The sequence below is a fragment of the Ambystoma mexicanum genome, chromosome 6q, assembly GCF_040938575.1.
Source record: "Ambystoma mexicanum isolate Mex_15411 chromosome 6q, UKY_AmexF1_1, whole genome shotgun sequence".
Lineage (NCBI taxonomy): Eukaryota > Metazoa > Chordata > Amphibia > Caudata > Ambystomatidae > Ambystoma > Ambystoma mexicanum.
This window is the reverse complement of record NC_090937.1, coordinates 1,111,380,487-1,111,407,557: the sequence shown is the minus strand read 5'-3', so window position 1 is coordinate 1,111,407,557 and position 27,071 is coordinate 1,111,380,487. Positions and strand designations below refer to the sequence as shown.

General features: G+C 45.1%; 1 protein-coding gene across 6 annotated transcripts in view; it reads right to left on the bottom strand.

The window, feature by feature from the left end:
• FRYL (FRY like transcription coactivator) overlaps positions 1-27,071 on the bottom strand; it is a 3,055,992-nt gene that overhangs the window by 2,266,721 nt on the left and 762,200 nt on the right. For all 6 annotated transcript variants that reach the window (XM_069631694.1, XM_069631695.1, XM_069631691.1 and 3 more), the window contains 2 exons: positions 20,566-20,737; positions 19,050-19,182 (listed from right to left, as the gene is read on the bottom strand). In XM_069631694.1, coding sequence (XP_069487795.1) covers positions 19,050-19,182; positions 20,566-20,737 — 305 coding nt within the window. The remainder of the gene's footprint in view (positions 1-19,049; positions 19,183-20,565; positions 20,738-27,071) is intronic.

Sequence of the window (27,071 nt, the reverse complement as noted above, 5' to 3'; positions counted from 1 at the left end):
AATGGCAGGAAAAGGGAGCCCCCCCTCTGTCCCCCTCCACCCCTCATATAACCCTGTGAATGAACGGATCATGGCAGACAGGTAGCTGGGCGCAGAGAGACACCCCAGGGCACGGCACATGGCCCACGATAAGAGGGGAGCAGAGCACACATCACCCAATGGGAGACCCCAGAGGAGAGAGGCGGTTGGGCACAACACAAAGGGGAACCCTCCCGCCCCTGCCGGAAGCAGAGGCGAGAGAAACCATTTGTGCACATCGGAGGAGAGCAAGGAGAGCATGGAGAGTGCAGCGAGACAGGGAAAACATGTATTTCCCCTGAGGTACCGGCGCCTGGGCATGCCACGCGCAGCTGGTCAGTGGCTACTGCGACAGTGTGTGGTGTATCCTCACGCCCTCTGCAACCCTGCGGCCTGAGACCTCAGCCTAAGTGATCAGTAGGCTCGGACCTAAGCAAAAGCTAGTAAGGCGACAAGCCCTCCTTCCCAGGAGTACATTCACAAGCTGCGGAAGGCCGACACGGTCCACCGCATTAGGGCCTGTGGGAGAGAGATGCAAAGTGCCATAATACAGCACCCCCACCATGAGACACTACAGGTGGGGGGGGAGTTAGAAAAGACACCACGGAAGCATCGATGCATGGGGTGTGGGCCTGTCTGGGGAGAGAGGAAGCGCTGCGCCGGCCCGGCCGCACCGAGCCAGGTGACATCCCAATCCAGGGTGGCGAGGAGTGGGAAGGAAGCAAGCTGCGACAGCCATAGAAAGAAGGGCGTCTGCACTGGTGAAGACACACCACTTGGCCAGCACCTGCACACAGAACGTTTCACGTGGGAGATCACACTCCATTGGAAACCGATATACCCCTGGTACTGTAGACCGTAAAAGTCCTGGCCACCGCCCAAGGGAGTGAAATGAAAGTGCATCAGAACGAGAACTTCACAGAAGACAAGCCGGGTGGGGGGCGTAAACGAAGCCAGCAAGGGTGCACCAACGTGCAGGGGGAAAGCCCAACCAAGGGGCGAAGAAGCGCGACAAGATGATGAAGTGAATGTGGCTCTACAAGAGGCGGGGCCATCACTGACACGTCACACCGAAAAGAAGCAGCAAAACACACAGCCCATGGCTCGGTTTAAGAGTGCAGATGTTGGCACCACACCTCACCGAGCCCCAACGCCAAGCTCGAGGCAGGGGGAAGGCAGATCAACCCACCCCGCACAAGCCCTCACAACTACCAGGAGGGAGCACAACTGATTGCGTCACTGTGCGTTGGGGGCGGAGGGGGATCAGTGGGTTGAGGGGGGCACCTGGGAGTTACACACTCAGACAGATTGCACTGCACAGCCCCACAGACTAAACCACATAATACCCGAAGGTGGCATTCCCCTGTTGAAAGGAAAAAGGGGCCTGAGGGAGGCGCATGTGGAAGTGGGGATAACCATCCCGAAATTGTGAACCTAACTTAGACCATAGACATACCAAGAACGATAGTACCACACGATTTTCCGGCCAGACCACCCAGGAAGAAGCAAGTGGACATTAAGTGGATAAAGGAATACCGTAGACTCCCCACACACAAAGGCTCAGAACAAATGCGATCAAGCAGCCCATCGAGACATGGTTAGGTACAGGGGCATTACCACCCCATTCACCTCCGAAGCGACAACTACGGTGGCAAGCTCAGCCCCGGACTCCTGAGAGGTAAAGAGGATTTCGCAAAATACAGAGAGAAGGACAAATGCTGGATAAATCGAAGGGAGGGGAAGGGAAGCAGACCAGCATGGAGACTTTTGCCAAGAAACATGATGAGGACCGACCCACTACATCAGAGGCGGGTGCGACCGCGACGAGCCCAGACCCACAAGAAGAAACAATGGACAAAAAAACTATAATAGAGGCCACAGCGGTGCTCAAGACGTCCTTAGATTACAAATTGGATGCTGTCATAGTTAGATGTGGGCCTCCTCAGGCAAGATGCAAGATCTCTGGCGGACTGAGTGAGTACGGCGGAACAGGTTCAAAATAATACGAAAGACATTGTCACCTCCCAAACCCAAATGTCTGAGGCGCTCCAAAAGTTCAGAACCCTATAGCACAGAGCAGAGGATACGGAGGGAAGAGCAAGACGGAACAACATTCGGATTGGCGGACTGCTGGAAGGAGAAGAAGGCAGACACCCCATGTACTATGTGGAAAACCTGTTGGTTCAGGAGATTGGAGCAGCAGTGCTTTCCCGTCGATTCGTAGTGGAGAGGGCCCACCAGGCCCTGAGCAGGAAATCTCCGCCAAGAGCGCCCCCAATACCAATGATCGGCAAGATCATGAACTTTAAGGACCATTAAAAAATACTGGCATTTTCAAGAGAAGAGGGGTGATAACCAGGAACTCCTCCAGAGTGGAAATTTATCCAGATTACACGGCGCCGGTCCAGAGGCAAAGAGTGCGCTTTGGACCAACCAACGCACACCTTAGAATGGCAAACATAAGATTCATGCTACTGTAACCTGCCAAACTCAAGGTGATAAAGGACGGCAGGTCACACTTGTTTGAAACGACAGATGAGGCCCATGCGTGGATGGATCAACAGAAAATCCCTCAAATGAGGGCCAGAAATGAGGACGGAAACCCGCCTGGGGGCGTACATCGAGATTAAACAAAAATTAACAAGAACACACAACCCCATTGATGCGAATTAGGGCAGATGTGGTATAAATGAAGGAGCAACAGACCTCCGCCTGGCCCAAGGGAACGTGAAGTCAGACAACCCCACAGACGCCTACGAGACTTGATGCCAGTTTGGAGGCATCACGCTGCGGCAAGCCTGCCCAAGGAGAAGAGGGCAGAGCAGGAAAAGCGGCAGAGCCCTAACAGAGGGAGGGTGACTGGGTATTAATGTTTGTTGTTCGGGAGATGGCACGTGGTGGGGAGCCCACCGCATACGGAGGAAACAATGGGAAGGCGCAGAACGGATTATCAGTAAGGCTCAGAAAGATCTAAGATGCCACGATACACCAATACGCTACAAAACGCCGGCAGAGAGGGATCAATATATTGGTCACAAGGGCACCAGGACTTCGTCAGAGGCCACACCAGTTAGACCGTATGACATGTGGTCAAACGACCTAGTGACAACCATGAAGACGAAGGTAGGCCCATAGGAACTAAAGGGCCGCACCAGGACGAGGTGAGATGGGCCCCGGAGAACTTATAAAAGCCACTTGGAATTTCTGGGGGCTCAACGAATATGTCAAAAGGTTACGTGTGCACACTTGGCTCAACAAATCCAGAGTCAAAATAGCAATGCTGCAGGAAACCCACCTGACAAAAGGAAAGCAGTCCAAAGGGGGGTCAAACTTTCAGCTCTACTTACACAAGAGGAGTGCTGATGTGGATAGCCCTAGGGATCCTATTCCAGCTACAAACACAGAAACAAGACAAAGAGGGGAGGTGGGTGTTGGTCCACAATATGCTGGAAAACAAAAGTTCATTTTGTCACCTCCTACGCACTGAACCAGACGCAACTACGTTCTTCAAGAAATTGGCACCACGGCTCACCCCATACAGGGCAGCAGTATTCGTCTGGGCAGGAGACTTTAATTGTAGATTGGATCCGCTTCTGGACACATCAGTCGATAAATGTAAAAGGCTGACACCTCTGGCGAAGATGCTAAAAAAAACCTGTACCAGCTGGAAGATGTCTGGAGAACGTAACATGCGGACAAGAGAGGATACTCATTACAGTGCTCCACACGGTATGTTTACACGTATAGATTACATCTTCACAGGAACCGAAACACTAGGGGAAGTCACTAACGCACACCTTAGTGCGAGGACACTCTCAGACCACACCCCACTAACAGTAGCATGGGCATATACATACAGAAAGGCCCCGATACCGACCTGGCACCTAAGAGCAGAGGCACAACTCGAGGGGGCGGTTCAAATAGATCTCCAGGACATAATTGAGGACTGCTTTCAGATTAACACAGGTAGTGGAGATAGCTCGGCTACGGTGTGGGACACCTTCAAGGTGGTGGTCAGGGGAGCGGCGATTGGGAAAACAGCAAGGCTTAAAGGGAGGGCTCTTGCGGAACTAGAGGAGATCGAACAGGAAATAGAAAAGGTGTAAACACGGGCAGGCTTGCGGGGAGAGGAGCCACCCAAACTTGTCCCCCTAGGATAAACTGAAAGGCCGCCTGGGAAAACCAGGGGAACTTGAATTATGGGAAATACATGCAGAGGTTACATGCTTAGGGGGACAAGCCAGGCAGGCTCATAGCCTGGCTGACCAAGCAAGAGGTTAAAAAAGACCCAATAAATGTGATCAGGGACAACAAGGGAGGAGGGGTCAGGACGCAAGAGGCAATCAGCCAGGTATTCTCAGACTTTTACGAGTCCTTATATTCGAGTACCTGAGAAGCAGATAGGTCGGATATAGCAGACGCCCTGGATCAGATTGTCCTTCCGCACTTAGACAATGAAAAGGTTCAGATACATGGGGGGGGGGGGGAGGCCTACCAGCAGAGGAACCAGAAGCAGTGATAGACAGCCTCCCAACATCCAAGACTACGGGACCAGGCGGGGTCCCCGGAGAGTTCTACAAGAACTATAAAACCACCCTAGCACCCAGGTTGCTGGAAGTGTACAAGGAAGCACTTGAGAGGGGCCACTTGCCAGACAGCATGTTAGAAATCCTGATAATCCCTATTCGTAAACTAGGCAAGTCGCCCCTAGACTACGCCTCTTACAGGCCAATCTCCTTGACCAATCAAGACCACAAAATTCTCACGTCGGCCCTCGCCAACAGGCTTAAAAGGGTCATAAATACGCTAGTACCTCCTGACAAAACAGGCTACGTCCCAGGGCGAAATACTACGTGGAACTTACAGGACTGCGTCATGTAGTCGACGTTACTAATAACAGACTGGGAGAATACACGATAACATCTCTGTACGCGGTAAAGGCTTTCGATTCAGTCAACTGGAATTGGCTGCTCAGCGTATTAGGTCACTTTGGCATAGGGGAGGGATTCCTCCGATGGGTCAAGTTACTATGAAGAGACCCGAGGGCGAGAGTCAAGAAAGGAAGACATTTCGGAAGCCTGGGGGATACAAAACGGGGATTTCCACTGTCCCCAATGCTCTATATATTGGCCATGGAACCATTGCTAGTCTTTTTGCGAGCAACATACGCAGACACAGGGATTCTATTATACATTTATTCTCACTTTACGTTGGCGATATGCTTTTATTTTTTATGAACCCGCAAGTGAAGCTCCCCGATCTGCTTGAAGCAATAGACTCATATGGCAAGCTATCGGGCATTACTATAAACAGAAAAATCCACTATGTACCCCCTGGTGGAATTTAGACAAGTTCCGGTAGAACAATTGCCGAACCTAGGCCTTGTGTGGGCGCCACGCACCTTTCAATACCTGGGCATAGGCATACACCACGACCCCGCAGATACGCATAAAGCCAATACACAACTAGCCTTAGATAAAACGGCAAAGTCTATGGAGTTCTGGAGGACACTGCCAGTGGGAAAGATATAGAGAAGCCCTGTTGACAATAACAGTCCTTCCCCGTCTGCTATATTACTTTACGACTATACCTTACAACATACCAGGGACATTCTTTAAGAAATTGAACACAATAGCGCAAGAATTTCTATGGGGAGGGGGGAGAAATAGACTAGCGCTACAAAGGGATTACAACTCAGGGGGAATTAAAGTACCAGATTACGAGAAGTAATACCTGGCAGGACAGCTACACTTTGTGGACAAATCGTTAGGAGAGGACACCTCCATAGTTTACCTGCTATTTTAGCCTGCGCTACAACACTTACCTACGAGAAATCATCTGGACGGAGAACCCCTCGAAACGTAACCCTGCCACATTAGTCAGACTGGGGCTGATGCTATGGAAGAGGGCATGGAAGATCCAAGGTATTCTAGACCCATGCTCCTTGCAAATACACCTGGGGGCGGCTAGGTGGCACCAGGCCAGATGCACTGGCTGCGTAGAGACATTGGGAAGCCAAGGGAGTGGCACAGGTCTGAGATCTGTGGAACGAAGGGAACTGGGTCGCATTCAACACCCTGAGGGAAGAATACGGAATACACACAGGCCAGTTCATGCTGCATAACAGCATGGTCCAAAGGATGCGAAGGAGAAGGCCGGAACTTGCAGAGGAGGAAGAAATGAAAGACTATTTAGATACATGGTACTATATTTCTGAAGGGGGACACACGAAATATAGAATTTATAAACAGCTCATGAAAAACAGTAATACCAAAGAACTGCAAATACATGAGAAATGGGAGTCAGAACTCCATAGGGCCTTTACCGATCAAGAATGGCAGAGGGTCCTAAGATACACAAAAAAGATATTTAGACAGACGCAGGTTTATGTCACGCAGCGGGCGTACCTCACCCCGAAAATATTGTCCAGGATGTGGACCAGACACTCCAGGCTGTCCCAGATGTGCCATAGAAAACGTAGACATGCTCCATATGTTCTGGACATGCCCAGTTGTAATGACCTTCTGGGAGGTTATCAAGATGAAAGCAACAGCAGGTGGAATGCAGATGCAGGAATGGACCCCGGAGTCGTACCTGCTGGGACTGTTCCCTAGATGAACTAAACAAAGGACACAAAGCCAAAAAGAAGGACCCGATGTGCATCCTGGCAAAGCGCCGGATATCTATGGCATGGAAAAAAGAGGCAGGGTCCAGCATTGATTGCAGTACAAATAGGATTAAGGGAGAGCAGTGATAGGATAGTGGCCTGGAATTCTCCGGTATAGGACGCGTTTGACCCAAGGGAAGAACGAGATGCAGTGGACCCGAGGGAGACAGAGTGTGGACGAAAATCTGACAGACCAAGGGGAAGCCCCCAATAGAGACGCTTAACGGATCCGGAGTATGTTGTGGGCAATAGCCTTCTAATCTATAGCACGGACACAGAGCCGCCAGGCCTGATATCGAACTCCACTACCAGAGGTGTGGCCGAGACGTAAAACCTGAATCGTAGCGGCGTCATGACAGAATTATGTACCTGACAGAATGTATTCATCTGCAGGAATTCATGCTCAAAGTCCCAAAAGCCATCTATCAACATTAATCAGGGGTGACTATGCTAGAATCATAACCTTTCCACTGATAACACTCATGAGCTGGATCAAGGCCACGCAAACTTGCGCTACACAATCAGCCCAAGACCGCACCGGTCTGCCAAGCACCTGGGAATCCAAGAGCAGTACTAGATATCAGGTGGAGCCGGGCGGATTTGGGGGTTTCCGGAAGTCTAGCAGTCATTCAGCCTATCACACATACCATTGAATGAATATACCAGAATTACCCACCAGTATTTTATCTAGCATCCCAATCACTAATAGCACTTAAGAACGTGTTCATGGCCCTACAAATATGCACTACGCCATCAAACCAGGAAATGCCTCACTTGATAATCGTACACTTCTCGAAATCCCTAGGGAGAATTGTACAGCAAGGTACATTTCCAGCACTTATTGCTTACTAACTACTTCTCTCTGGGAACATGAGCTTTGGGGCAGATCTGCCTATCACCACCCACCAGTCTTTGACAAAATAATTTGACCCATCAAGAAACAAGGATACCACACCTTCAACAGACATTGGAAGCTGAACAGGAACAAGGTCCCCCTGGAAAACTCACAGACACTCAAAAACACAGGTATGCTAACTCTTCCCTCTGCACCACCTACAATAGAATGCAGCTACAACACTCGATTAATTTGGCCTAGCTGCACACATAACGTCTCTCTCAAGCGCCAGCGCTACCAGAATGCAGATACCATAGTCCATTGGTCTTGCTGCACACATTCTACTGATCCTACACAACCATCATACCACACCCAGCACTAGTATGCAGATATATACCATCAATTGCACACATACCGGGTGCACCAAAGGACGTCTTACTGCACTAATCTCTCTACTTACCTGCGGTCCACGAGGGCAGTCAACCCCACAGCGCTTTGAAATCATTACAATGGTAAAATGGGCTATACAAATGCCGAATAACATTATGTGAGACAAGGGGAGGCGTGCTCAGTGCAGAGCCTGGTGCCTGAGAAGCAGATGAGCTCTCAGAGCTTGCTGTGGTACAATCACTGAAACCCTTGGAGTGGGTTAAAGCAGGTCGGAACCTTCAGGCTCTCAGAGTAGGTTGCTGACACCATCATGGTCCAATGGGGTCAGTACCAGAACCAGAGGTGGCCTTAGTTTGAGCACCGGTAAAGCAGTGGCTAAAATGAGGCAAGACTTGCATCCCACCTGCATGTGGAGGGTGCCAGTGAACTTATCTGTGATGAGGGCAAGAATAAATTGTGCTGCAAAAAGTCACATCGACGCAGAGAAAAGTACTGACGGGTGTTGCCGGTGGGTGGGTTCAGGTACACAAGCCACACCCACACTACCATGCCTTACCATCCAAAACAAAATAGTTTTAAAGGGCAATCTATCTTTTTATGCTGTGCAAAAAAAGCTGCGGTCCCATTCCCTCCAATATTATGCATGCCAAGCCTTTCAGCATTAGAGTTGTATTTATATAATAATCTAAACTGTATCATTACATTGTTTTCCTTATAAACCAGTCATTAAAACAAATATTTACTTTTTAGCTATCGGATTAGATGAACAAATGTGCAATGAGCAGATATTGCAAAGAAAAGCTGACAGTACACTGGTGTATTCAGTCAAAATGCTTAACAAATACATTTCTCCAAATACCCTTAACACTCGCTCTGGTCTGCGATGGGCAGTATTTTACATGTTGTATGGAGATAGCATAGCTATTTTTGTGTCTTTCAAACATATGTGCAACTGCTATTGCAAACACTTGCCAGAATATCATCTGTAATGGCAACATAACAGCTTTAACTTAAACATGGTTACTGAAATAAATACTTATTTTGAAAAAAGAACTTTCTGAAGGATCTAAAAGTCTACACATTCGAATCCAATTCAGAAAGAAGAATTGTAGGTAATGTCATAATGCCAATTATGATTTGTAAACGGCAAAGGAGTTGTTCATGAAATTAGGATTCAAAGGGCGTCCTAAGGGCCTTAATTACTCCTGCTTGCCCCAGTTTGCACATGGTTCACCACGTTTCTTGCTTTTCCGTTTACCCCCGTTTACCTCCATTTGTTGCTTTTCCATTTTACAATGTGACTGGACTTTTCATTCATCATGCTACTAGCAAACCCATTGTTACATAAGTGCTACTCCATAGCTATTTTCGCCTTGTCCTACCCTATTCCTGAAAATATTACCCAGCGTTCTCGTTTACCTCACCAATTCTGTTCTCGCCCATCCTCTAACCTTATTTATCCCCCTACCCGATCTCTTTTTCCTAACTCTATTGGTCTCTGGAACGCTAGATTGTCGTGTAATAAGCCACTCTTGGCCTGTTACAACTAGGCCTTCATTTTCTTTGCCTTACTGAAACCTGAATTTCATCTTCTAACAGTCACTCTGGCTTCCCTTCTAATTTTTCTCACCTCTTGCCCCCGCCCCACTGGCCGTGGTGGTGGGGTAGGCATTCTTTCTCACTCTTCCTGGTTACACCAGGTCTCACCTGGTTCCTTCACCTCCTTTCTATATTTTGAGTGTCTGCTTTTCTATTCTTAAACCTCCACCATTTTGTTTTGTATTATCTATCACCCTCTGGCCCTCTTCTCATCTCAGATTGTGATTCCTTACTTTCTTCCGTTCTCCCTTCTATCTCTCCACTCTTTGGACTCACCAATTTCAATTTGCATATTGATTCTACTCATTCTCCATCTGCCTTTCTTCCTCTGTTGGATTCCTTCATCTCTCAGCTCTTGATTGTCCTTCACATTGCTCCGGTTCCTCTCTGGATCCCAAATTCTCCTCTGTTTATTGTAATGTCATGGTGGTTTCTTATAAATCAGTAGAAAGGTAGATGGATAGTTCATCAGAAATACTCCGTTTTCTCCAAAATGACCAGCGATTACTTATAAAGAATATGCCACGCAAAAGATGAGTTGAAAAAGTTAATTTTTATATTTTATTTAAAATCCAAAATAGGTTTAATGACGTTGTATAGTTTACAATACCTTTTCAACATCTTTTAACTACATACAGCTCACTTTCAAATATGGCTGCACGATTATTTCGGTCTCAGTTTAGTAAGAAAAACAAAAGATGCACTCCATCAGTTAATGCTGTTTCAAAGTACTGCAGCACACGGCTCTGTACACGGAAAAGTCGAAGCGCAGAGGCTTTTCTTTCTCGCCGCAATACAGACGCGACTGGTAAGAATACATTACACAATATCAGCGTTACGTTACTTTGAACGTCCTAACCAAGTTACAGTTATATTATATCTTTCAAGTTAGTTTGACTCATAGCTCTGAATAATGCGGATATCAACCACTACACGTCTCAAGAGATGATGTATGCGGAGCAAACGCTAATGTAAACAACCTTCTATCGATGGTAAGAACTCTGATTTCATCTTAAATCATAATTGCTTCTTGCAGAATGCTATATTTAACACTAGCCAAGACAGCAGGACAGTAAGATTACTTCCTTTGTTCCCATGAAGACATCCACAACAACTACTGGCGCCGCAAAATTCACCGCCGCAGGCCCAGGTTCTTATTCGCTGTATCCACCTGACCGCCAATACCTTCCTGCTTTAAATTTAGGGGGAGAGGGCCACGAGGCGTAGCAGACGAGCGAAGGCCAAGAGAAAAGGCAGTGCTCTTTGCAGCTCTGCTGCGAGCAAGTTTCCACTCTTTCCAGCTGGATGCTTGATCAGCTGATTGTATTTCTTTTGGAACAACCGTGTGACCTTTCTGCTGCATGCAGTGTATGCAGCCGACCTGGATGCCCCCAAGATGGATGCCGATACGTTTGTTCCCATGGAGACATCCACAACAACTACTGGAGCCGCAGTATTAATCGCTGGATGCCCAGGTTCTTATTTGCTGTATCCGCCTGCCCGCCCCTCCCCTCCTGCTTTAAATGGTGGGGGAACGGGCCGCGAAGAGAAAAGGCCAGTGCTCTTTGCTGCTCGCCTGCCGACTACCACAGACCTCTGCCACTCGCACAAGGTAATGAGCTTGGTGGCAACCCACTCCACACCCATGCCTGCCTCGCATCTAGACTAACGAGACTATGCACCCGCACGTCTGGAACCACACCTGTCTCCCTACCTCTGTATAAGAGAGCTTGCAACACCTGCTTACAGTCCAGACTCCAGGTCCCTACCCCTACTGTAAGAGTGCCCTCCTCAAACCCAAGAGTCTCTTGCCAAACGGCAACAACCACCCGTATCACAAAGGTCACTAACTCACCCATTTCTAACCTTAATTTGCTGAATGCTACTTCATCTGTGCCCACCACTCCAGAAAATGGGAACCCTGATGTAATTACTGTGATGCCACATTTTTCCACCACCAATTTTAATTGCAATGTATTGGATCCTGACCTACCCGGGTCTCCCCACCCCCAAAAGTCTAACTACGAAGACCACTAATACGGACAAGGACAGAACCTCACATGAGCCCACCGTCCCTCTCTCCATGTTCCTCTCTCCAAGTCCCTCTCTCCAAGTCATCCCCCCACCCGCTCACCCCTCCCACCCGTCACCGCAGAACCGCATCTTAAATGCACCATGGTCAATGCCAGGTCTATCAATGCTCAGGCTCTAGACATTCATGACTTCATCTCCACCCACAACCTTGACCTCCTCATGGTCACAGAAACCTGGCTACATGAAGCCTCAGGCCCTGCACTCTCTCTCTTGCGCTTCCCCCCTGGCTACTCCATCATCAGACAAGACCGTCCATCTAAAGGCGGAGGTGTAGCGCTAATAGCCAAAGACTGCCTATCCATTAGGAAGATAGATAAATCCATGAACAGTGACTACCACCAACTCAAACTCAGCCTCTCTCCCCACTGCACCATTGCCATACACCTTGTCGACAACCCCCAGGTCCCTTAGGAGCCTTCCAGGCTTCACTCACTCACCTCCTCACCGACAACCTCAAGAAACTCTCCAAAGTAATCCTACTCAGTGACGTCAACCTATGTCTCTATGCTGCCAAATCCCTCAATTCAGCCCTTGAGACCTTAGGGTTCAAGAACTCTCTCTCAGACCCTACCCACACTCGAGGCAGAACCCTGGATTGGATCGCCCAACACAACTGCCCTATCACTATCACGGGTAATAGCCCCAACCCCATGGTCTGACCATCACATCATCTCTTTTAGCATACCTACCTCAAATTCCTCTACCCCCTCTCCTCAGCCCTTGCCGCCAGCCCTCACAAGAAGTTCTCGGCAACTGACTAAAGAGAGGCTACTACCCTTCCTCCAAGGCCCAGCCTTCAGACCACCTTTCTCCACTGACCGAGAAACCCTTGCACTCTACTACGATGCTATCAAATCAGCTGTTAATTCCATAGCCCCGCTCAAACCCCGCAAACAAACTCATGAGTCACTCCAATACCTGGTTCACCCCTGACCTCCTCATACTCTGCACGGAAAAGCGGACAGCCCTTACACCATGGCATACCTCTCACTCTGAGAAAGAAACTGGACTTCAACGCCCACTCAAAAGAGTACAAGAAGGCGACCATCCTTGCCAAAGCAAAAGCCTTCGAATCCAGAATCTCTGATGCCAACTCCAATACAAAAGAAATCTTCTCTATCTTCAGAGAAATAGAGACCCCAACTCCCACCCCCCTGAACTTCACCAAAGACAAGGCATGGTGTGACAAAATTCAATCAGCCAACAAACTTCGCTCACTCCAAACCAAAATACAAAATACTAAACATTTGCTTCCCGTCACTACTACCCCTGTCCTCTACCCCTCCCTAGACTCTGCCCCGCTTGTCTAATTCAAAGCCATACAGGAACTAGACATGATCAACTTCATGAGGACCCTAAAACCGTCCAATTGCAAGGGTGACTCCTGCCCTGCCTCTATTATTAAAGACTGTGCCAATATCCTTGCACCATTCCTGACCGACTTGGTCAACGCCTCATTTGCCACTGGTAAAGTCCCCTCCTGCCTCAAGGAAGCCCGGGACTGCCCCATTTTTTAAAAAACACACACTCAACCCCACCTCTCCAAATAATTACAGGCCCATTACCACCAGCCCCTTCTTGCTCAGGATACTGGAGAAAGCAGCCTACCTGCAGGTGCAGCACTTCATCGAAGAAAACAAGCTCCTAGGGCTACTCCAGTCTAGTTTTCGTCCAAGGCACGGGATGGAAACCGCCTTACTAGACCTAAAAAACCAGATGGACGATGCCAGAGACATATGCAAACCAGCCCTACTATTACTCCTCAACCTCTCCACAGCGTTTTACCTCATAGACCACGACGTCCTATGCCACCACCTCTCTTCCACTGCCAGATTCTCCCCCAACATCACAACTTGGATCACCTCCTTCCTGCAAGATAGAACTATGCAAGTATTCTCTGACTTGGCCTCTGTCTCACCCACCATCATGCTATGTGGCATACCCCAAGGCTCCTGCCTCTCTCCCACCCTCTACATCTTTACTCGCCCACTCTTTCTCATCCTTGACGCCATGGGGTAAGTCTTACACAAACTACGCGGACGATACCCAGATCCTTCTCACCCTCATTGGCAACTACGACAGACTCCACTATGCTCAAAGACATCTACAACACCATCCAGGCTTGGATGGCAGCCAACGGACTATGCCTCAACTCTGACAAGACTGAGCTTCTCCTGGTAGGCTCCTCTGACACTAAAAAGCCTTGACGCTCTGTTTAGCCACTTCACTATTGACTCCATCAAAATCCCAGTATCTGACTCAGTCAAAAACCTCGGAGTCTATTTGGACTCCAACTGGTCTATGAACAGACAAGTCCGTGCGGTTGCCTCCTCGGCAGCCTTCCATGCCAAACTAATTAACGCAGCTAGGCCATTATTCTCCAAAGAGAACTGCACCAACCGAGCCAGAGCCATCACTGGCTCAAGCTTAGACTACTGCAATATTCGCTTCCTAGGAACCTCCACTAAAAAGCTCAATAGACTACAAGTCATCCAGAACAACGCACTCCGCGCAGCTCAAGGCATCTCCAAAAGAGAGCACATTATTGCCGCCAGGAAATCAGCCCACTGGCTCCCAATAAAAGAAAGGATCTTATTCAAAACCCTGACACTGACCCACAAGTGCATCCACCTCTCTGCACCTGAATACCTTTCACAAAGGATCCACCCCTCCACCTCCACAAGCCCAACAAGAATACCCTACGCCAACATGCTATCTGTTCCCATGGTAAAAAGAACTAGAGCAGGTGGCTCCATCTTCCCCTCCCTTGCACCCTCACATTGGAATGCCCTTCCCACTACCCTCCGAGGTGAGGCATCTCTCATAGCATTTCGCAAAGCCATGAAAACTGTGCTCTTCAACTGATGTGTGCTACTATCTCCAGCTAAACATGGGACTGCATAAATGTATGATGCTTATATGTATCCTACTGTATATTTGCTCAACGTATAACTACTGCTCCCCTTTGCCCCCACCCTGTAACTAAGCTCCTTGCAAGTAAAAGTGCCTCGATACCAAAGGGCTGCTGTGCGCTATACAAATGTAATGAATGAATGAAGAAGATATAACTCTACACCCCGTCTGCGATGTTAGGAGACTTCATGGTTTACTATCTGGAAGTTTAAAGAAGACATGAATAAAACCAGGTAAGCAGTTTTTATTTACCTGGTTTGTAGAGGTAATAACCCTCCACTCAGGTGCCTTCTGCAAGAGCTTAATGATGAGCTTGTTATTTCAGTTATTAATGAGCACTAAAGAAGGCTCTTGAAATATTCCAAATGCTACTACCGTCTAAAATAGGTCATTCATACTCTTCAACCGACAGATACGGTTGCCCTCAATCAAACGAGGTACATACTACAAGTGACCTAACAGTGAGTAGAAGATTAATTCTCATCATACTGTAAGCACCAGAGAGCGTGGGGCGACTAAGACCAGTAGACAATTTTATTCTACAGGCAAGCATATACTAATTAACAGATGTGATTATTAAAGAGAGAGTAAGGAATATAAATTCTAAACTGAACATGCAGTCTGATACAGATTATGTGTATCCCTATAGACCTATAACCCGTATTGGATTATTAACTAAGCACCTGAAGGGTTGATCCATCCACTTTGAATCCTTTTGAAGACTGCAGCCACTGACTGGGTGAGGTAATTAATTTCCCTTATCCCAGACTTATAGCCGAATTCGGCGTAAAGGTAATTTAACACCTATAGCTCATACCTGTTCATATGCTTTGTCAACAGTTTTCTAAAATTCTAGCAGTAATAGCGACCAAGAATGGAAGATCAATTCACATTCACCCTTAAAGTCACAGTGATCCAACTCTATTCTCCTGAAGAATGTTCTACACTAAACCAGCAAACAGAAACATGTCAAGAATTGGATCTATCTGAATGTTTGTATTAGATCACCATTTTGATCAACTAGAGATGGCCACAGTTGAATAAAATATCCACAAATCCTGAGGCGTTAATATAACCGATTCATTTATAGAAATTCTGTAATTCAACTACATGGATTTTTTTGTCACTAGTACTTTGTTTTAAGTCTTTTACAATATGTTTACCACATGATATGTACATGAACTTGATAAGTTTAATTATATTTTTAATATGTTCTGAATAAATGGATATATTTTCTTAATTGACCATTAGTCTGGATGAACTGTTGAACTATCCATCTACTGATTTGTATTCTCATTACTCCCAAAAAAAAGTAGTGTGAAAACGTATTTGCCATAATGCTGCCCGATAGTAAATAGTAAATGTTGGCCTAAGCATATTCGCATCACACTATAGTATCACAATGAATTAACCTGAAATAAGCTGACTATGTTGCCACTTTGTTTCATCCACCATCTTGATCATTTTCTGCTCTCTGTTCCATGCTCAGAGTGTGTGTTTTCGGCTTCTACATGGCAAGAGGCCGCTGTGTGAACTTTCAACTGCTTTATGGTGCTGACCTAGACAGGAATGTTGAAACTGCTAAAGTGGATTGTTTATCCTACACTGAAGGGCCTTGAAGCTAAGCAAGAGCTCTGCTAATCAGTAATTCAGGTACCATCCTGTCACGACAGTGCCTTCCCCGTGCAAACAGTAAAATGGGATAATGAGCAGCTGAACGTGTTCCTCCGCAGAAAACCTTATTTTCGTTGCTTTAGAACTAATTGACCCTAGTCCCAAGGAACAACAGTAGATAAAGCGAGTAAAACAAGGAATGTTACATTGTACTAAGAAAACATGATATGCCGGCTCCGCATATGATTCAACCCGCTCCCAGACCGTAAATTGTCTGATGGAAAGCAGCGAAGTAAGCAATAATGATGTTTTAGTATAAATCAGTCACGTAAGCAGGTCACGAACCCTAGGCTTTACATTACATGGAGGGGATTGGACGATGCGTCCGGGCTGTGAAGAAAACCATATAAATATATGTATTTGTGAAATCTTCATTCTCTCTTGTCTCACGGTGTCTGTTTGCACACATTGTGGGATGTTGAGATCAGAGTAGCTACTTGTTAATAAATACAACTGTAACTTGGACCTTGTGAATGGCATATTTCTATTATGTGGTAGTAAGCCTTGATTTTAATCTTTCTGTAGGGATTTCACTATATAGTGTTATTTGGGATTCCCTACAATTGTATGTATGGTTTCTTCTTATACTGTACATCACTTTTGGGTTTCCACTAGTATCTTTCTTCACCTCCTCTGTCTTTACCTACTTCTCCAAAAACTGTTTTTGCATCTGGATCTCTGCTGCTTCGATTCTTCCTCTTTTACCCCCTAACCTGACTTTTTCTCTTCCTCCAATTGATTCCTTTGCTACTTTATCTGTTTTTGATGTTCTCCAAAATACTGTAACATCCACTCTGGATTCTCTCTATCGTCCTCATCCTTTTACTCCTTGCTGTAAAACATCATTCATGGCTTACCCCTGCTCCTCTAGCTCTTCGTAATTCTCTCCACAAATTTGAGCGCTGGTGGAAAAAATGTCAAACCCTTCATAACTTTGATCTTTTGTCTTCAGCTCGCTCCTCGTAGGATACAGTACATATCTAGCAAAAAGCTGTATTTTTGCCCTTCAACCTTTTCTCTTTCTAAGCATCCTCGTCGGCTATCAGCTCAGTTTCTTTCTTGTACCCATCAAATTACTCTGCTCCCGCCGATTCTATTCCGTCCTTACTAATTCTATCAGTCTATCCTAATATTCTTACTTACCTTCCGACTCTTTTTAACCTCTCTCCTTTGCTTTTTCCCACACTTTTCAGACATGTCACTAATTCTTCGTCTTCATTCTCTCCTTCCTCATCTTCAATCAGGACTTAGGCCTGGCCACTCTACCAAGACTTATTTGCATTTCTCAAACTCGATGCTCAATGCTCAGCATAATAAACAGTCCTCTATTTCTTATTCTATTAGATCAACGGTGTCAAAAGCAGCAGAAAGATCATCTCACTATCTATACTTTCATCCTTGGCCATTACGAGTTTTCGTCACACCTAGTTTAATTCCTATCACTCTGGCCGTATCTATTCTATTTCTTGGGTGGGTCAGCTCTCTCCACCCCATACTCTTCTTTATGGTATCCCTCAGGGTTCACTCATTGGCCCTCTTATTTTCTGTCTATACTATTCCTCTCTTACCTTTTCATACAATCTGTCCTGCCACTTTATTCAGACGATTCTCAAATCCTTTTTCTTCCAATGTTTCTGCTGGTCTTTCTGCCGTTCAAGTTTGGATAGCCTCTCACCTTCTTCACTTCAATTCCTCCAAAACCAAAGTTATTTATTTTCCTTATTTACCGCCCATACCCAGCTTCCCTTTTCAAAACAGTTCATAATATTGCAGTTTTTTATTCTTCTTTCTCCTATCCCTACCACCTGTCCCTCAGTGCCCGTAATAGTCGCTTTAGCCTCTTAAACCCTCCATCATGCTTGCCCTTATCTGTCTTTTCAAGCCACTGAGCTTCTCATTGTCCCCCTTATTTTTTCTCTTTTATCGATTGTTCTTCCCTCTTAAGGATAGCCGGCCATCGTCTTGCTCCTATTCGTTCTATCTATAATTCGGCTATTTGTTTACTTTTTGATCCATCTTCTGCTCTTCCATTTCTGCTGCTCCTTCTGCTGCTATTCTGTCCTTTGAGTCTCGTCTTCTCGTTCAGTTTCTTTCTATTGCTTTCAAATGTCTTCACGATCTTGCTCTTCCTTATCTTGCTTTTCTTGTTTCTTCTACGTCCCAGCCAGATCCCCCTCCCCGAGCCTCACCCAGTTTCTGCTCTTTTTTGACCCCCCCCCCCCTCACTGGAATTCTCTTCCTCTTCTAATTAGTAGTTCTACTTAATCTCTCTTCCTTACTGGTCTCAAAAAGTACCTCCTATCCCGCTCCTCTTCCTCATGACATATCATTGCTCATCCATGATTGTACCGTTATTTAAGTTTTTGTAATGTCGCTTTGGCGAAAGTGAGATATAAATCACAATAAATAAATGAAGGATTGCGACTTCTCAAATCAAACTGCCATGTTACCAACTATTAAAAGTTTGCTCCATTTCTTTTCTTTCCCTATTCTTTATCTGCCCATAAAACAGACCCTAGTCCACATTTTTCTATAGCTGGAAAGTAAAATAACAAAAACAAAGACAAAACTTTGAAAAACACAAATTACTGAAAATAGAAATGTTCCAGTGGGTTCACACACAGGGATCTCTTTTAATGAAATTGCAATTTTAATCTCAACTTTATTTTTTAAATTGTTTTGATTTACATCAGACAATTTCAAATGTAGCATTTTGAAATGGTTACCTAGATCCCAGGTAGCAGAACATGTGCAGGGTTTAATCCAATCAGTATATGATACATAAGGAACCCTTATAAACTGCATAGGCATTCTTTTATGTAATCCAGTATGCATTTGATATTACAGTAAAATACCCACGTGATCATATCTTCAGGCTCCTTATTCGACATCTGCACACTGGTCATGCACATTGGCCTACCAACTTCTTTGTCTAAATGCCTAAGAATGCTGTCAAGTGCTTTCCGTACTTGAGGGTAGTAGACCGACATCCCTGGAGAAGTAAATAAAAACCAGTTAACAGAAGTTTGTATATACTCCTGAAAATAAACAGCCATGGAACATTCTAGGAAAGTGAACAGAACCCTCTTGCAGGTGTACATTGGGAAACAGAAGAGGCCCTGGAATGAAAGGTCAAAGTGGATCCATATTACACAGTTTCAGCAAGCCCAACCCTTGGATGCAGAGGCCTACTGGGAAATCCTTATATGTCAGTCCACCCCTGCACCACTCCAACCGTGAAAATCAAGCCCCTATTGCTTGGCAGGCTTTTAACACACAATTGCACAGAACCTGTGACAGGGCACTTTCACTGTAGAGGTATATAGAGGTGCACAACACTGTCTGCAATAATGCCCAGAAAAGGAGGATTTGCTAGACTTCCTACTGCAATACTAGGTTTTGGTAAATTTCGTATTAATATCTACAAAGACAAATGCAGCCAAATAATTAAAAAAGCATTGTACTCGCATCACCTCAGCAAGGCAAGGACTGGTTGCTCAGGCATCTAATAGCAGTTCAGTGCCATGCAGACAACATTAATTTAAAACTCTCTTTTGTGGCATGGCTAAAACACAAGATGTTTTTTCATGGATGTCTAGAATTCACCACACTGTAGGGGACCAGTTGTGGCAGCATTAACACAAACATGTGAGCCTTTGAGAAACAGAGGCAGGGAACTGTAGTCTCTTTACCTGGCACTAATGTGAAGGCGAAAGGAGAAGAGCATTTCTTCCCCGAGGGGCTCTCTGGCTCAGGGCATGTACTACCCCTTTTTGTTACTACAGTAGTTTACATTGGACAGCAATATGCGTGGAATGAAATTAGTTGGGTATAACTCTGTAGGTCATGTAATTAAGAGGCAATACAATATGACCACTGCATATATTATTAAAAACGAACTAAGAAATAACAGTAAAACAGATCAAATATACAAACACTCAGCAGCCATTCTATCACAATGAAAACTGTAGTCTGAACAGTAGAATCTAATATTTGTAAGAACATGAAAAACGTGTTGCATCAAAAACCCAATAAAATGAAGCATTTCAATGTCGGGAAAATTGTGGGTAGGGACTGTAATCCAGCTTGGTTCTTTGGTGTGTTTCAGTAAGCAATTTGGGAATCAGAAACTCTAAAGTCTAGAGGAAAAGTTGCCCCATCCAAACAGAACAGACTTGTATACAGTATCAAACGGAAAAGCCCCAATTGCTCGGCAGGCTGACACCACCCAATCACACAGAACCTGTGACAGGGCACATCAAGGTTGGAAAAATAGCAAAAGAGCCAAAATCCATGAAGCAGTTGTTTCATCATAAAATGTTAATGGCAAAGATGTAACCAACTTCCACCAGAAAAAAACAATTAAATAAATCACCTATAACTTTTGCTTCTTCATCTGTCAATGTTTTATTGAGAAAGATTTTCTTTACACGCAAAGTGTTTCCAGAGGGAAGGACAACGCCTGTTGTTGGCATAGGTGGCTCCCCATCCTTCTGCTGTAAACTGTCTGCTATTACAAGGAAAACTCTGAGGCCAATATTCATTCTCTAAACAGAAATACAAACAAAAGACATCATGGAGACTGAACATCAACGGAAAACAAAACGGGCAGTGCAATACAAACTACATTGCTAAAATGCTTGCAAAGTATTTCAGATTCAACTCTTGGACAGTGTAACCACATCAGTGTAGTCGTATTTAGAGTAGTACATTTTCTACTACAACATCTCGGTGCCCAAATTGAGAGTGGGCAAACCAATACCATGTTTGCCAACGTTTTATCATATTGCACCATTGAAAGAAAAAATAGGAAGATCATTAAACTATTTTATTTGATTGAAGTTTTACAGGCAAAAGACAAAGGCAGGAAATGCTGGATAGCTGAACTCATTTCAATCAAATCATTTCAATAAAGAGCAATAGCCACATCTTGCAGTTTACCCTTTCTAGGTCATGTACTTAATTGCACTCTACAATAACTACATATTATAGTCTTAGATGTATGCTCTAAAAATCTCAAGGCCTGGCATGATGGTCGAGTTTCAACATAGACCCGATATTTTATTATTGCAAGAAACGATGGCTCTTCATGACATTGCGCTAGATGGTTATATTTCATTTAGCGCTCCTGCGCGACGGCACCAGTTAGGTCACCCAAGTGGTGGCATTGCCATTCTAATCAAAAATAGCTTAAAGGCGTCCTCACTATTATTGGACAAGTCGGATACATGTAATACTGGTGGAAATGACGACCACCAGCCGTAAGTTACATGCACTTCTCCTCCTGTACATCTACTGGAATCCTAGTGCTGCCCCTATGGACTCAGTCCTAGCAGAATTAAATCAGACCTTGGGGAAGGCTTTGTTGCTTTTCCCTAATCACAAAATTTTAATTGGTGGAGACTTGAACTCTTGATTGGGTATAGAGGGCAACAATCCGTTGGTCTATCATTCCCATCTATATGTTCAACAGGCCATTAGTAGAGGCAAACTATGGGTTGAGTTTTTTTAATCATGGGGTATTTACCCAATTACATTTGCGATCCACAGTACCAAGGCCTCCTGGCAGCGCGGAAACTCCTCGTCTCTAATCGATTATGTGCTCGCATCGGGGGTATGCTCAGGACTGCTTAGGACTCCATCTTGAATGTGGGTGTGAGAGACCACCGAATGCTGCACACGAATTTACATATTGGGGTTGACTCGTATGTAAACCTCAGTGTCTGCGGCATTGGTGGAAAGTGACAGGCATGCTTTGTCAGTCAGATGGCACCCCAGTATTCATCGGAAAACGGTGTTCCTTGTAAATAGCGACCTGTTGGTGTCAAACTATGACCATCCAACCATGGGTAACGTGGAGAAAATTAAACTGAATTTGATGATGAGCCACAGGCACCTTGTGAGTCTATCTAAGGAACGCCTTCATAACAATCCACCAAAAGTTGCACATACATATCTGACAGAGGTCGCTACTTTAAAAACCATAAAAACAGCGAGCTTCGGAAGGCGAGATGCTTCCTTATTACCTCAGTGGCCTATAAAATACAAAAATATTCCATTGTGGCATGTTATAAGTCAAAGTTGAAGATGCTGCGTCATGCTGCTCACAACCTTGCAAATCAACAGATGATGGAACATCTATGCAAGAGAAACACCAGGGAATTGTGGTCCATACTAAGAAATCCAACAGGCAAGGTGGACAAGCGTATGATCGCGACTATATCTGGTCATGAATGGCAGAATTTTTTCACACAAAAATACGACCTGCCGGCACCACATAGAAGGCTGGAGTCGGTTAACTTGCAGTTGCAGTTTCTGACTGTTTGCTCTTGGGAATTTAGTGACATAATTTGGCCAATTGCACAATTGAAGTTCTCAAAAGCTGCAGGACCCGATGGCCTGCCTCCTTGTGTTGTCAAGGATGACCCCCATTTTTGGGGCAGATATCTACTGCCTCGATATCAGTTAATATATCGAACGGGCAAAATACCTGCCTCTTGGCTTATGGCAATACTAATTCCCATTCACAAGAAGGGTGCTCTTAATGACCCTGTACAATTCAGGCCAATTGCCCTAATTGACACTGCAGCAACATTTTTTGCACGTTTAGTCCTCTGTGAATTCGAGACTTACATGACCGCCGCTGGAATTCTTTCCAAAGCACAGGTGGGTTTTCGCAGGGACATGGGCGCGCAGCATAATGCATCGATTCTTGCCCATTTACTGTCAGGCATCTCGCAATCAGGCTAATGGAACAGTATATATAGCATTATTAGACCTATCGGCTGCATTTGACAGCGTCTTGCGTAACCGCCTTTGGCGGAAGATGCTGTCTTATGGCATTCCCTCTAAGGTGTAGCAATAATTGCAGAACTCCATCAAAACACATCATATAGAGTTCGTATTAACTCCGAGGGCCTGCTATCCGACAGCATTCCGACGGGAATCGGAGTGTAGCAGGGTTGTAATTTGGCCACAGTACTTTTCAATCTATATCTGGCAGATATTGAGAAAATATGGGAGGAAAAAAGTATCTTTCCGGTCACTCTGGGAAAGTTGCACTTGAATTGGTTGGCATTTGCCGATGATGTCATTCTGTTTGATAAGGTACCCTTTGGCCTACAAAAAAAATTAAACATCTTTCAAGAATACTGTGTGCTCAATAATTTGACTATCAACTCGGCTAAATCTCACATCATAGCCTTTACGACAAAGAAGAAACCCTTGAGGTTTAAGTATGTCGTAAATCTCAAACCTATTGTCATCATGGAAGAGATTACTTATTTGGGTTACCATATATCAAACAGCATGTCTCTCAGGAAGTGGCGAACGGTATTAACCACCAAGCTGAACCATATGTCTGCCCAGATGAGAATCATTTTCTCCAGATACTGTAGGTACTCGCTCATGCCCCTGCTACACTTCTACACTATGAAAGTAGAGTCCATCCTACTGTATAGTTTGCATGTCTGTCTGTTGAATTTGGGGTCCCTTACTGAATAATTTACAGGGCAAAATCTGGAAAAGGGTTTTAGGTCCCCCTGGGTATCTGCCTAATGCCATTTTGCAACACGAATTGGGCTTGTATCCTTTGTCGGATAAATATGACTGCGCATGGTTAATACATACAGCAAAATGCTCTTGCCACCAGCAAACTCCCTTTATGAGGATTTTAGGTCAATGCTTCAAGTTGAATATCCGATATCTATCTTTGAATTTAAGAAACGCAGGTCTGTAATTTTGAGTACCTTGAACATGTCGCAGCAGGACCAGATCGACTCGCCGGGGAAAGCTAAAACTAGGTTCTAGAGGAATGCATGGCCACGAAACTCGGACCGAATTGCAGGCTATTCATCATTTTGCACATACGCCAAATTTAGACATGCCCTTTCTCCACGCCTGCCCTATATCTTGTGTTTTCCCGATAAGAATGCTAGAAGGACCTGTATGAGATTCCATCTGGATCTTATTCACACGGGATCTCGTATGAAGAACTGGTCAGGGTATAAAGAGATGGGGACTTTGGAGCACTGCAGGTTTTGTTCCAGCACGGAGGAGTCAAACTCTCAAACATCTGTTTATGTGTTGTGTCCATTTTGAGCAACAAAAGCTCCTTTGTTTGGGATCCTTTTTGGTGTCCAAGTCTCGTTTTGAGCGTAACATGATTTGGCTGCGCTGCATGTGCCAGTGTACCCCAATAATGTTGGCAACTGTGAGACTTGTGAACATGATTGAGGATGATCTTTTGATATTAAATGATACATTGTACCCTGCGAAGGACATAAGTGAAGTAGGTGGCCAAACAGCATTTATGTCACCGCATATAGTGTGGTTGGCACTATGGAGATTGTTATCACGAAGGCGACGTAAGATCTGTTCCTTATGGATGAGCCTTGGTTTGTTATCTTGCTGTATTCAGTATTTTGATTTGATTATGGCACCCATTAAGGGCTAGTAATATTTGTGAACATATTTGCACTGGGTGTCTCTTTCAAGGTGATGTGATAGTTCAATTGAGAATTTAGTGAAGTGGCATCAAAAAAAAAATTGAAATGGAAAGTGAAATTTGATTTTAAATTGTTTTTTGATCAATTGTGTGATGAATTGTTGAGGATTGTATTAATTGTTTGTGTTATATTGTGATGTATAACTCTGTTTTGTATCTTGTTTCATACAACAAACATTTTAAATTGAATATAAAAAGTGTTTAGTTATGTGACAAATTTTTGTAAAGGTGTAAATTAATTTTTACTACCAAATACAAATAAAAAAAAAAATAACAAAATTCTGCATCCGGAATTACACACCCAATAATACAGTCAGGATGACATGAGCGAGAACCTCACATTTAAATGTCTTCTTTTCTGAGCCAAGTAGAGACCATAAGAAGGACACCAAACTCTAACAGGCCACCGACACAGAAACGAATGCTACAGGGACTCGAGAAGAAATCCTGTGGCCCAGAGGACACTAACCAAAAGCAAAGGTACAGAGGCTGGTGGGAAGGTACAGGAGGTCAGGAGAAGCACAGAGAACCGAGTGAGAGGGTTGGGAAGCCGGGAAGTCAGAGTACCATGGGTTGACACCCTGAGAAAAATACGGACAGAAAGAGGGTCAGATACCCAAGTTAACAGTGAAACAACAGCAAGAGAAAGCATAGCTTGGCAGTTGAGTTACCAAAGCTATCCAAGAGGAAAGTTGCACCCACAATTAAAACAGATTAAGAGGGTTGGGGATCCTAAAAGGAAGTAGACAGAAAAACAAGGAACACAGCCTTGGCAGGAGAGTGAACCCGGTTGTCACAGCACCATAATGTGAGTCGGAGACTCGCACCCATATTTAAACCCGAGAACAAGATGGTCAGCGACCCTAACAGAAAGAAGGAAACCCAGGAGAAAACAGCCTTGGCAGGAGAGTGAACCTGGCTGTAACAGAACTAATCAGTTAGTATGGGACTCACAACCACATTTAACCCGAGAATAAGACCCCAAAAGGAAGAGACTGAGACACAAAAGAAACAAGCGTCGTAGTAGAGTAAACCAAGCTATCAAAGGACCCAAGGGCAAGTCGAGGACTTGCAACCCTATCTAGAACAAGAGAAGAAGGGTTGGGGACGGGAGAGAAGAACAGGTTACTTACCACTGGTAACGTTCTCCTCCCACGAAGTCCTCATCTTTGATATTTGATATCCAGCTTCAGCTACTTCAAATTCTTTTTTCGGCAAAAGGCATTTTACGACGATGGCCTCAACTATGTCCCTTGAGGGCCTACGTCTCGAGGATGTCATCAAAAAGGTATATATTGCATGCACAGCACCCGTTGGCTGCAGTTCTGTTTTTTCTTACAGTAGAAATACCTGCATAACCACGGGAGTGACCTTACTTAGCCTTGAAGGAAACGAAAGCTGTAATAGCATGGGAAATTGTACTGTGGGGTAGGATGGGATGGCGATGAGTACGTGGGAGGCACATGCAGTCGAAAGAACGTTTCAAGGGTTAAGTAACTTGTTCTGCGAATGGATTGTGTCCTCCCACGTATTCCTGATCTTTGACAGACTCCCAAAGCAGTGCTAGATTTGGTGGAGGGAGTAAGAATTTCAGTTTTATAGGTTTTCATGAACCGAGTGCAGGACTACTTTTTCGAAGCTCCCGTCCTGACTGAGGGAAGACTCTAAGCAGAAATGTTTGGTGAACGTGTGATTCATAGACCACGTTGCTGCCTCACAAATACTTTATTGGTACACCACTTTGCAAGACTGTAGGGGTAGCCATTACCCTGTTGGAATGGGCTGTGAACCCTTCAGGAGGATCCTTGCCTGCCAGTCTGTAACACTCCGAAATAGCCAGGATGACCCACCTGTATAAGGTCCGTTTCCTAACAGCATGACCCAGTTTGAGGCCTGTATATCCAATGAACAGCTGATTATCAATGCAAAGTTTTGGCAACCTAGATATATAAAAGCTCAAAGCTCTGCGAGGCTCCAACCTGTGTTATCTCGCCTCCTCCTTGCCAGAGTGAGGTGGGGGATAAAAAGAAGGTTAAACATTTTCTGTCCTACGTGAAAGTCAGGAATGATCTTGGGTAAGAATAAAGGCTTGACCCTCAGAACAACTATCCTTATGGAAAATAGTAAATGGTGGCTTAGTTGAAAGGGCCTGCAACTCATTCTACGGGCTGAAGTTGGTGCTACCAAGAGAACTGTTCTAAAGGTTAACAACCTTAAAGGACATGAGTGTGAAGGTTTAAAGGGTTCATACCTTAATACCAGATTAAGGTCCCAAGTTGGAACCTGGAAAGGAGATTTGGGGGGCGAACACATTGGTGAGCCCCTTTTGAAATTATGTCACCAGTGGAACTTTCAAGTATGAACATTCCTCTGAC